Consider the following 12,895-nt stretch of genomic DNA (forward strand, 5'->3'; position numbering starts at 1 on the left):
GCATTGATTGATGCCAATAGAAATAGGAAAGACACAAATATGAAAGAACAAATTTTCACTGGAAATTCAAAAGGATTTGGAGACTAAATGTAAGGGATGAAAGGCATGAATAAATCCAAGATGATGGCAAGATTTTTATATTGAGTTGTTGGCTCTATCTTATACTTTAATTAGCTGTTGCTTGTTACTTACCAGTAAGATAGTAGAAAACCTTTTACCCAGTGTGACACTGAAAGAAAAGGAATAGTCAATTTATGTTCATGTATTTCTCAACCTTTTCATACATAAAATAATGTATTAATACAGCACAGTATGGTAAAGTAAAAGAAAATTAAGGGCAGCTATAGAAAACTTAGTGGGAAAAATTAATTATATTTTTACAGTGTGTAATCATGAAGACAAATCAAATTTTAGGGGAATACATTAAATATAAAACTTCCAAATAAAATCTATTCAATTTTTTTAATGAGAAACTTGAGCTTACTTCCAAAAATATGATTTTTGTAACAGGGAATGGATACATACATTTTCTGATCAAAATTTTTAATTTTGATCTAACTTTGTGATAGTTACCACTGAAGAAAATCTTTGCACAAGTAGCTGTTACAAATCTAAAATCATTGCTTTACAAGCATTGAAAATATAACAACCTTTGAAATTAGATTGGACAAATCCAACAACTCTGCTTTCATTGACCAAAGTAATGTCTAAACTACTTGTGGTCACTTTTTTAAAGCTTATTTATTTATTTTTGAGAGAGAGCATGAACACAAGTGGGGAAGGGGCAGAGAAAGGGGGAGAGATAGAATCCTAAGCAGGCTCTGTGCTGTCAGCACTGAGTCTGAAGAGGGGCTTGATCTCACGAACCATGAGATCACAACCTGAGCTGAAATCAAGGGTAGGATGCTTAACTAACTGAGCCACCCAGGCACCCTGCTTGGATATTTTAAATCCAGTTAAAATGTTTACATCAAATATGTCAAAACAAAAATGGTGCTCTTATTTCCAAAATGTGTATGTGTGTGTTTAGGGCATTTTCACCCCATGAAAGTTACGTTGGGGTGAGAAAGTCTGTGGCTCACATGCTCTGCCACTGACTGTCTGGATGGCATGTCCAGTTGGTTTCCAGTTCTTGGCCATGTTTAGTGCATTGGGGTGGAACATCGATTTCTGATGGCTTGCAGCTCTCTGGGCATGCTGTTATATGATGCTCCACCCTAACCAGAATGCTTACAAACAGAAGCAACGTGCACTGAAGGACTTGCACAGACCCTGCCATACCCCTAAAATATAAGTATTTGGGGGGGGGTAGTTGTAACCCATTCTCAACACATCAGTATGTCAATGCACACCCATAGCAAAGCTCCACAATGCAACTTTTTGTTTGGTTCCTGCTGTCACCACTATGGGATATCTTGGGATTACCACTACTCTCAGAGCAAATGTATATTCCTGTGGAATGGGACTCACTAGAACTGGGTAAGTCACCTTTTATCATGCCCTGGTAGGGAACCACAAGGGACCATGGTGGGCAAAAGTCATTGATAGTAGAAAATGTAAAACCCAATTACAAATTATCTCCTGCCAGAGAATACTGTTAGGTGTTATTTTTTAAGTTCTTAAATTAATCCTTAAGTTAATAAGTGTCTTGTGATCCCTTTGTCTTATTTAGGGGTTTTTGGTTGCAGCCACAGACGTGGACTCTGGCTAAATTTATGAAAGAAAGAGAGAGGGGATGAGGGAGAGAGACAGAGGCAAGAATTTATTTTAAAGGATATGGGAAATTTTCAAAGAAACAGAAGAAAGAAGAAAGTCATACTTCTCAAAGGAAAAGAACATGTCACTTCTGAGAATTGAAAGACCAAAAGAAATTGCTGTTCTCTCTGCAGTTGCCATAAATCAACATCAAGAGTTTTCCATCTTGCAATCACTCCCTTCAAAATTCCAATTCTTGGGGAATTTATTCCATTTGTTTTCACTTGGCGCCCCATCCCCACTCCCCTAGTTGACCTGGAGAGGACTGAACACCTAAATTACAGCTTTGACTGCAGGAGTGGACAGTTCTTCATGAAAATTCAAGATACTATCACAAGAAGGAACAATGGGTCTTGGACAAATAAGATGTTTGTTAGATGTTCATTTTACCATTCTGACTCTCTCTTTAGGTGAGGAAACCAAGTCCCTGAGGTAAGATGTTCTCTTCAATCAATGATGAGGCCAGAATTAGAACATCACTTTCCCATCTGTCAGAACTTTCCTCATTTTGCTTCTTTTTCTCCTTCATACATTCAGTTCTTTTAACCTTGTCTCTTTTAGAAAAATGAAATAATATCTTACATTGTCTCCTGAAAATGCTATGAAGTGGGCTGGTGTCTGAGAAATACATTACTAAATAAAATATACTTTTTTTCAACCTTAAAGATAAATGTCAGACAAATATCCCAAGGATGAATACTTGCCAAAGAGCTGAAAAAGAGTTTGTATTTGGCTGTGAGCACCCAAAACCAACACATAGGAAAACTACTTCTTTCTTATCTCAGGAGTCTGACAGTTTTAATAATCATGTCAAATGCATTTTCAGGCATATTTTTTTCCAGGTTATTTGTGCCGTGAAGTACTCTGTCTTGTGAAATGTCAGAGCGCTGCATGTTCAATGGGTGCCGTTTTTCATCTGAATGCACTGAAATAGGATTTCCAATGAAAAATATTCAAGTTCTGTGAGGCATGTTAAATTGTTTTTAATGCCGCCATTATCATGAAGACTTACAACTAGCAACATTCAACACACAAGTTCTGCACTTGGCCCAAATATGGACGTACATGGTGAATGTGGAATAGAGCATTCTTTAGTTCGGGATTGTCCTCTAGCAGCTGGAGGTCCAATCACCTCTAGTAGCCTCAATGCTGGAAGTGGCTCCAAGGTCCATTCTTCCCAAAGCCTTCCTTGGCCACCACACTTAAGAAGTTTCTCCATAGTAATTATAACCGCACCCTAATTGTTTCTTCAGTAGTGTACATCACAAGAGGTAATTTATATGCTTGTTACCAGAGGCAGAGTGTGTGGCCCTTAAGATCACAGAGCTTGGGGCAATCTACTGGGTTCAAAAACTCAGCTAATTTCAGTCATTGCTCTTAAATATAATAGCTAACCTCTCTGAGTCTCAGGTCTTATAACCGAAAAATATGACACAATGGTATCCAGTTCTTAAAGATGTTGTAAGCTTTAAATGAGGTAAAAGGTGCAAAGCATTTTTAACAGTGACTTGTCTGTAGTGAGCATCATGTAAGTGCTTTCTATTGTTTTGGCGAATTTATTATCCTGTGTCTTCTCCCTTTTCACGTGCATTAGACTCTGGTTTCTGTGAGGGCAGGAACCGTATTCTATTATTTTATCCAGTGGGTATCCAGGAAGAAAAGTGCCTCTTGCATAGTGGTGGGGAGGGATTAATCAATATTTGTAGGTTGAATGAATGGACAGATGAATGGATGGACCAGTTTGATAACATCCCAAGTGCTCTCACATATATTGTCACATTTGAGCTCCCAAGTGCTGCTGTCAGGTGGCACCAACACATCTCTCATTTTATGTATTAGGAAACTGAAACTTGGAGTGACTTGCTTGAGAGCAGACTTCAACTATAAATCCTGGACTTGAGCTCAGGTCTCTGACTCCAAATCTCATTTTCTTCTGGTTCGACCTTTTACTACTTAATGTTTTCCATCTCTGAATCCTCTCTACAAGATTATTCTATAAAAGAATTTGCCTTGTTCATTGCATTGTTTTCAACATCAAAAGTTAAAGTACGTAAAAGACATTTAAAAAAAATACATCACACTCTTACTTCAATGTAAAATTATTATTGTGTTTAGTATTTGAGGGATTGTATGAGGTAGCTGGATTGTTTTGTGAAATGATTTTAGAGGGGAAAGAAAATATTTTAAAAGAAGTGGGATAGAAGAAAAGAGCATCTGGTCAAGGGAGGGATAAAGGATTTACAATAGGAATTGGCTTTGAATTCTGAAGCATTTCCTGATCCTGTACCAAGTGGTCAGATCAAGCTGGTCCGACAACCTAGAGGAGAAGGAAAGTACCTTCCTAATGTTTCAATAATTTATTGAATTATTGAGGTGTGGTCAGCATGCATCTCTGACATTTTCTCACACGCTTTCAGTTCTTGGCGAATAAAAATAGGGGGCTATCGTTTTAGCCTTCAGTTTTACCTCCTCTTTATATAGAAGAGCTGAGTTTCCAGGATGATAAATTAAAAAATCTTCCAACTTATTTTTTTACCGCCACCACAAATTGCAAATTCTGTTGAGGTACTAAGAAAGTTGAAAACAGAAAACACACGCAGGAGAATTTTGGTAGTAATGAGAAGTATAGTCACTGATTAATAGCAAGATGACTGGTAAACAGGATCAACTAACAATTATTGAACATTTAGTATGTGGATGAAACCATGTTAGATGGTTTTATATGCATTGTTTATTTCTTTTCACCATACCCGCACTCACCTCCATCATTTAATTTAATTGGTTCATGCATTCCTTCAACAAATATTTACTGAACAGTTATTTGCCAGGCACAATTCCAGTTACCAGACAGGACATATTAATCTTTTAGAGCTTACACTCTAGTGGGAGATAAAGTCAATAAAAATTGACGAATAAATACTTGCTAAACTACCAGATAGTGGTAAGTCCTATGAAGAAAAACAACATAATGAGTAAGGATAAAGAGTAATGGAGGCCTGAGGTGATTAGTGCTATATAGGTGGAGTGAGTAGTCCTAAGGAGTTTAAATTTGGGCAAAGGTATGAATTAAGTAAGAGGTTAAACCACACAGTGTTGACAGAAGAGCATTCCTGGATGAAGAAACAGGAAGTGCAAAGTCCCTGAGGGAGTACAAAGCTAGACTGGGACTATCAGACCATTAAGGCATAAAGCAACATCAGTAAGGTCCATGAATCAGGCAGGGCCCCTGGATAGGGCTTTAAGAAAAATGTGAGGAATTTAGATTTTTCTCCTGGGTGTGATGGAGAGTTCTTAGAGGGTTTGGGCAGAAGAATGACACAATTGGATTTACTTTTCAAAAGATCATTCCAGCTCCTGTAAAGGAAATGATTTGTAGGACATAGGGCTAGCAAGAGTAGAAGCTGGTAGAACACTTAAGAGGCTGTTGTGCCAGTCCAGGAAAAAGATGGTTGTAGTTGTGGAGGGTGAGGGATGGGGCAATTCATCAGCTTCGGAAGATAACACAGCTCTCTTCTGATTACTTCTGCTTTCTGAGTGAAATGAGTTAAGTCATGAGCTGAGAATGACAAGATTTGAATAAAGAGGAGAAGGTGTGAGTTGTTCCTCGGAGAGTAGAAAGTGAACAGACTATGGAAAAATACTAGGATTGTGGGATATTAGGGCCTGTTTGAAGTTTGTGGTCATCAGTCTAATGTGAGGCAAGACCACATGGCTGTGTGTTCTTCCCTACCCACCTTCAGTTGTTCCGGTGAGGGCAGGTAATTGGGTTTAGTTTGGGCTGGGATTCTGCAAGTGAAGTGTGGTGCATAGGGAGGTGGAAATGGAGTTTTGTACAGTGGGGCTCTGGAACCCAAGCCCGACAGAAGAAAATGAAAAAAAGAAAAAGAAAATCAGACTGTCTCCACATGTCAAAGATCTACTGGAGTGTGCTATAGACTAAATATCTGTGTCCCCTCGAAACTCCTATGCTGAAACCCTACCCCCCACCCCATGTGATGGTATTTGGAGGGGACATTTGAGAAGGAACTGTTCAGGTGAGGTCATGAGAGAATAGGAATTGGACTGAGAATGTTGGCATTGGTGGTCAGATGCTTCAAATAGAGACTTATAAGATATTGGAAATGACCAGAGGCACATCGTCATGGAAGTGAGCTATCTTTCTTATTACATAATACAGTGTTTTTTATTTGCTGTGTGTTTCCCCCCCTCTGTATTACTTGACCCTTCTAAGTTGTCAGAATCATCACAAAATTGAGACCAGCCAGGCACACTGCCAACAAGGTGAAGGACTTATTTTAGATTGTTGATGTCTGAAGAGGTGCCTTTGTGATGCTGGCTTTGTTGGGGAGGTGTGATGCTGAGGTCAGAACATGTCCTGGCCTCTGGGCTCAATGGGTATGCCCACACATCTGCCCCATCGTTGCAGGGAACCCTCACCATCCCCAGACAGGTGATGGTGTTCATCAGTAGGAAGAGTCGCTGTTGCAGGGAGCCAGGGAATCTCCAAAGCAGAGAATCCTCAAAAGGGGTCGTGCCGTCCTTCCTTGATAGCAGCCAGCCTTCAATAAGTTTCCACCACGGCCTACTTTTCAGTATGGGATCCAAGTTTTAGTTTCACGCAGGTAGAGGTCTGTGTTGATGCCGTGGGCCAGTGCGCAAGAGCTGGGCTTCTGCTCTCCAGCAATCCTTAAGTAAGCGTTCCTTGAGTAGCCCAGGGGGCTTTCCAGGCGGGTGTGGGTGTCTGAGCTCCTCAGCCTCTCTGCTGCAATATCCAGGGGTGCGTCCCCCCTTTTCCGATTCTTGACGTCAAGCTCTGACAGCGCGAAGCCTCGCAAGGGCGGTGGAGAGCAGAGGGAGGGTGGCAGGGAGGGGAAGCCATTGCAGCAACAGCTTGTGGGAGGGAGCTGGACGTCTCTAGGTGGAGAAAAACCGGGAGCGAGGGCCAGAGTAGGGGAGGAAGGAGACCTGCCGGTTTAGGGAGCCTCTTGCTGCAAAGAGGGGCGGGGAGAGGCGGGGGCGCTGCATGCAACGCGCTGGCTCCAGCGGTGCCCGCGGGGAATGTGACATCAGCGGCGCCGGGCGCTTGCGGCTGGAGAAGGCAGCTCGCCTCGGCTGCGCGGTGCACACCTCGCCCGGGGGAGGACGCGGACTCCGGCAGGCGGCCGGGATGTCGGCGAAGGAGAGGCCAAAGGGCAAAGTGATCAAGGACAGCGTGACCCTCTTGCCCTGCTTCTATTTCGTGGAGGTGAGTTGGTGCAGCGCCTTGGCGTAATGCAGATCTCGCTGGCAGCTCCGGAGCGAATTCGGGTCCTGGACGGTGCTGGAGGCGCGGACACTGTGCCGGGGTGCGCGCCGCTGCCCTAAAATGCCCGACCCTCCCCCTTCCCCTAGGTTTCTCCGGAGCTCCCCCGAGTGTCCCTGTGAGTGTCTGCCAGCCGGGGGTGATTATCACTAGCGGTGTCGCTGCTAGGTGGCCTGCAGGGAAGAGATACCTGTGTGAGTGAATGTGGGGCTAGTTCCCTGGCCCTCCTGTAGCGCCTGTGTGCATAGCGTCCGCGGCCCACAGGGGCCATGATGCCGATATTTTGGGATGTGTGTTTTGCGTCTGCAAGTACGTATCTAGAACTCTGTGAGCTTTTGCTAAGAATGCAAATGCACACAGCCATGCTCAGAATGTATGAGGTCTGGGGATGTTTATAGAGCATTAGAATCACTGATTGCTTTATTAAAAAACAAACAAACGTTCCCCTGTTATGATTTCTATGGTGCTCACATCTGCTTCTAAAATTGGGTCTGCATCCCTAGGGATCAACCTATCAGCCCTTTTCCATGGTTAACAAAAATTACACATATACGTGTATATACGTATTATGTATATACTATATGTGTGTATATATATCTGTAGTATTTTTAAAATCATCATCTGATTTTGCATGATTTGTACATGTGCACTTTTTCTGTACTGAGCAGTATTACAGATAAGCGATTGACATGGAGCTGTAGTGATAACGAACCTCTAACTTACCCAAATGCAGTATTTAAGAAAGGAACAATTTATGGGAGGGTTATAAAGATTGACAGGTACAGTGATTCCATGCACGATGGTCCATTGCATTAGGAAGACATTTTTTAAACAAGAGGTTTATTAAGTCATAGGTAAAAAAAGAGATGCATTGGGTAGGTTTAGGGAAATTAGATGGTTTTAGGCACAAATGTATGTTCTGTAATTGAAGCCTGATTGCATAGAGAATTATAAGACTGTTGCTGAATTAAAAAAAATCCTTCATTGGCTGTCTTTTCAGCCAAATATGGAGGTTTAGCACTTCCAAGTACAGACAGTAGACTCTGTATTTGATGATTGTGAGGCTTATCTATATTGAGGGACAGCCACAGCCTTGAAACTTGGGGGAAGGGACACTGTCAGATTGTTTCTTGTACAGAACAGTATATTTGCAAATTTGTCTTGGGTGTCCTAAATTTTAAAAATGGTTTCAGTTATCAGAAAGATGTATGTGACTTGCATAAGTCTCAAAAAAATGATGGGTGACTCCTTCATCCATGATCCATAGGGGGGGAAAAAAGATATCTTGTTTATTTAAAGTAATTAGTTGAGTCATTTATTTTTGCCCTTTCTCTTTCACAAGGGATTTTGAGGCCATGGTTTAGACAATTTTGTTGAAATATAACAGAGAGTTTTCTCAAGAAAAATGTGGGCAGCAGAGGATTCCATGATGAAAAGGGAAAATAAATAGAAAATGGGATAACTGACTTTAAGCTAAATCATGTCAGGCCACTTGTCGCATTGCTAATCCATTGTGGTTTAAAGCACTTTCATTCACGTCTGAACCCCTTATGTGTTCTAGGAGAAATCAGTTCATTTCTGGGTTCTACCTTCAGGATGGAGCACACCTGAGGTCAGCTACAGCTGACTACATACGGATTGCGGCTGTATGGCTTCAAGGAAAATACTTCTTTGAAAGAGGATGCAAACCAGAGAATTAAGAATATGCCTTTAAAGAGTCTGTGTGTGCACTAATGCATTTGAAATGTGTCTATTGGGACAGCTGGCTGGCTCAGTTGGTAGAGATCACTCTTGATCTCAGGGTCCTGAGTTCAGGCCCCACATTAGGTGCGAAGCCTACTAAAAAACAAACAAACAAAAAACCAAAACCTGAAAATGAAGTTTGTCTCTAGGAACAAACATCTCACAATTGTTACTTTTTTTCTATGAATGGAAATAGCCCCCAAATCATTACATTCCCTTTGACCTATTCAGATACCCTCTACAAATTCCTTAGCAAGGCAAGCTATAAAACAATTACTTGAAGACTACGCATGGAGTTTGACTGAGCATTAATGACATTACATCTTGGGGGTAACAGATTTCAAAGGGAGAGCCACAAAATTGGATTGCAAATTATCTCCCTGAAACTTCAATGCATGATGAACCACTAAAGAGCCTCTAGAAAATGGGAGAAGACATTAGTACACCAATTATTTAAGGGGTTGACAGGATGCCCTACCAGGCTTCTTTGGAATGACTCATTTTGAAACCAGTGAGAATGAGCTTTATATCTCCTTTGGAGGATGAATAAATAGCACAAATTAATATATCAGTAAAATGCTCTAGAATAATGACACTTTGTTTTACAACATAGTTTCCCAGGACCTTAGTAATTAAAATAGAAAAGTGAAACATGAGTGAATCTTCCATCACAGATCAGCCCAAAGCACTTATTTCAAGCCTTTCTCTGTTACTTCAGACAAAAATTTAAGCCACCTCTTTGCCAATTTCCAGAGCTGGTTTGGATTCCAGAGCATTCCTGAAATTGACCTGCCTGAATGGAGGGAGTAACTAACTGAGTGCTATTTACAGTTTGTACAAGGATGATGGCAACCATTTACGAAGCCCTTAATAGACACTAAAAATAAAGAAAGCTAAATGCTTTACGTGCACCATCTCATTCAATTTTTAAAGGTTCTCATTAAGAAAGATGCCATTATTATGTCTGTTTCAGAGAAGAAGAAACAGAAACTCAGGACATTCAACAACATGCCAGGGTTTAAAAGCAAGGTCAAAGGTAGAGCTGAGTGTTGATTCAAAACACGTGCTCCTAACCACTGCACCACCTGTCTCTCTCAACATGTTGAAAGAATATTCACATAGGTAAAGTTATGGCCTATGGTCTCCCACTAGTAAACATCGGAACATGTAGTTTAAAGTAACGGCATGTTGATAAAGATGACAGTTTTTCCTGATAACAGACCAGCTTTCCCAGCTCAGGCTGCCTCTAGGTGCAAAGGGTTGATGGACAGTGTATACTCCCCACACTGACTCACTAATTAGTGGCTAGTGTCCCCACAACAGGGGAAAGAGTGGAGACCCTGGCAGACTATGTGCAGAGTGTCAGAGCATGGAGATTATATCCCGTGGGTGCTGGCTTGAGGTGTTCAACCTCTAACATCACCACCAAACTCAGTGTTAAGCAAACATTAAATTACTGGAGAGCATTAATTTTTTGTACACCTTTGGTTTATACTGCCAATTGTCTGCTGATAAAGGAGTTTATGGTTGACGGTAACTAAATACATGAATATTACATGATGACTTTAAAAACACATGATGATTTCCAGCAGGATACCTCACTTTATGAACAAGTTTGTTTATTCGGTTTGGCATTGTTCAGCTTTGAAAGGAACTCTCAAACAAGCACATCCAAAGCCTTATCAGGTTCAACAGAAAAGCAGGTTAAAAGAGAATGTTCCACTGAAGAATAGGTTTCCTTTACCTTTAAAGTTCCAAAGCACTCTCCAACTGGTGGTTGTATCACTTACGATGACAATTGCAGCCACAGCATACCTAGAATTAGTAAAAGGTCTTTCAGGCTTCATCACCCAGTAGTACATGTGATAAAGCTGAGTGTGTGCCTAATGCATTTTCTTTAAGCAAGCCATCATAATGGCTGTACCTATGCTCAGACTCACCATTTTGTTCTCATTAGTCATCCTATTTAAAGAAATGGGTTCACATCCATTCAGCATGTAATGGCAACAAATGACAAATACTTCTAAGCCCACAAAGTATATTTCTTAATAAGTAAATGGGAAAGAGATTCTTTTCATTTAAAAGTTCTGTTTTATGACATACATTTTTATTATTAATTAATGTTTATTTTATGGAGATAGAAGAGCTATGTTTAACCAACATGCAAAGATATTTTTATAGGGCTACAGATACACATAGTTTCAAATTCTTGTTCTTTGTACACACACACACACACACACACACACACACCTACACACATAGTCATGCACAAACATAGGTGGAGTGAAAATATCATCTCTCTCCATTAAGCATAAAGTAATAGTATCTGAAGCCTTACATATTCGAATATTTTAAACATTGCAAACTTGAAACTGTATGGATAGTTTTCACTAGTTTGAATGTTGTACTTAACAATGGGTATGTTTCAGGATTTTGTTAATGTAGGCTAATTACTATAGGGCTGGTAACCAGACAATGTGTTCAGGAGTAAAAGCCATTGTTTCTCAGTGGCTGTCCTACCTGGAGAAGTTCCAAAAGCCTTTGTTTGAGCACAGATACCCTGTATCAGTCAGAACACCATGGTCAGTCTGAACACCATGTGCAGATATTCTCGTGTCCTGACAAAACATTAATCTGATTTTTTTTCCTGCCCACTGGAGAGTGTCCACAGATTCTTAGTTGTAGCAAACCTTAATTCACAAGATTTCTGTTCTAGCTCATGATCTATGTGAAAATTATATAACTCATTTGATCCTCTTGCTGAGAAATATAGCTAGCTTACTTTCTTCTACATAAACTTTGGCATCCGTAAGAAGTACAAAATCACATTTGTGCATTGCACATACCAAAATAGTAGCTGTAGGTTTCTCCCTTTTCTAGATGGCATGGAGAGAGAGTCTGCTCAAAAAAGTACTGCAAACATTGCCAACAGAGATGAGCTGACAAATCGTTCCTCCTCTTTTAGAGTCACAACGTGCAAAGTCTTTTGATGAGAAACAAGAAGGAAATGGAGAACATAATAGATTCCTAAGTTTTAGAGAGATTAAATGAGGACATTCCCACAAATACCAAGTATTTGGAAATAGGCAGAACCTGCTATTAGGAAAATCTGTGCTATTCCTAAGCACCAATGCCATCCTACTGTGTCTCCATGGCCAAGTCACTCATAATGTTCTTTGCCCTACTTTTCTCTAACAAGAAAAAAAAATATTTGGCTTCTACAAACCTCAAAGGAGATTGAAAATAATAATAAAACAGAATAATCAACTTCAAACCTCCTTTATGTGACAGACCCTGTCCATATGATACCTTTAATACTGAGAACTACCCTAGGGGTTCCTGGGTGGCTCAGTCGGTTAAGTGTTCGACTTTGGCTCAGGTCATGATCTCATGGTTCCTGGGTTCAGGCCCTGCGTCGGACTGTGTGCTGACAGCTCAGAGCCTAGAGCCTGTTTTTGATTCTGTGTCTCGCTCTCTCTCTGTCCCTCCCCCACTTGTGCTCTCTCTCTCTCTCAAAAATAAATAAACATTTTAAAAAAATACTGAGAAGTACCCTAGAAGGTAGTATTAATATTGTATTAAGGTAGTGCCAAGAAAGTATTATTATCCCTATTTTTAATTTTTTTTAAAGCTTATTTATTTTGATAGAGAGAGAAAGAGCGAGTTGGGGAGGGGCAGAGAGAGAGAGAGAGAGAGAGAGGAAGAGAGACAATCCCAAAAAGGCTGTGTTGTCAGCATAGAGCACAGCACGGGTCTCGAACTCATGAACAGTGAGATCATGACCTGAGCCAAAATCAAGAGTCAGACACCTAACCGACTGAGCCACCCAGGCACCCCTGTTATCCCTATTTTTAAAATCAGCAAACCATAGCTCAGAGAGCTAAATATTTCTGGAGACACACAGCAGTGAAGTGAAGCAGCCAGGATTTGAGTGCTGGTCCATCTCACTCTCACATTGCCATCACACCGCCCTCTCTCACACCTGCTCTCATGATAAGGCTAAATGTGAAAATGCAATGGGATGGGGATACTGGGCTCTGTGATGCCTGGGCTAGCTTCATGGTGTCTGAAGGCAGGTACTTGGAAGATGTCTGG

General features: G+C 40.9%; 1 protein-coding gene across 1 annotated transcript in view; it reads left to right on the forward strand.

The window, feature by feature from the left end:
- The first annotated feature begins 6,659 nt into the window (after positions 1-6,659).
- Positions 6,660-12,895, forward strand: part of PLPPR4 (phospholipid phosphatase related 4) — a 42,971-nt gene continuing 36,735 nt past the window's right edge. The window contains exon 1 of the mRNA XM_043575650.1: positions 6,660-7,000. Within this exon, the coding sequence (XP_043431585.1) occupies positions 6,779-7,000 (222 nt within the window). The 5' untranslated portion in view covers positions 6,660-6,778. The remainder of the gene's footprint in view (positions 7,001-12,895) is intronic.

This window comes from Prionailurus bengalensis, chromosome C1 (assembly GCF_016509475.1).
Source record: "Prionailurus bengalensis isolate Pbe53 chromosome C1, Fcat_Pben_1.1_paternal_pri, whole genome shotgun sequence".
NCBI lineage: Eukaryota > Metazoa > Chordata > Mammalia > Carnivora > Felidae > Prionailurus > Prionailurus bengalensis.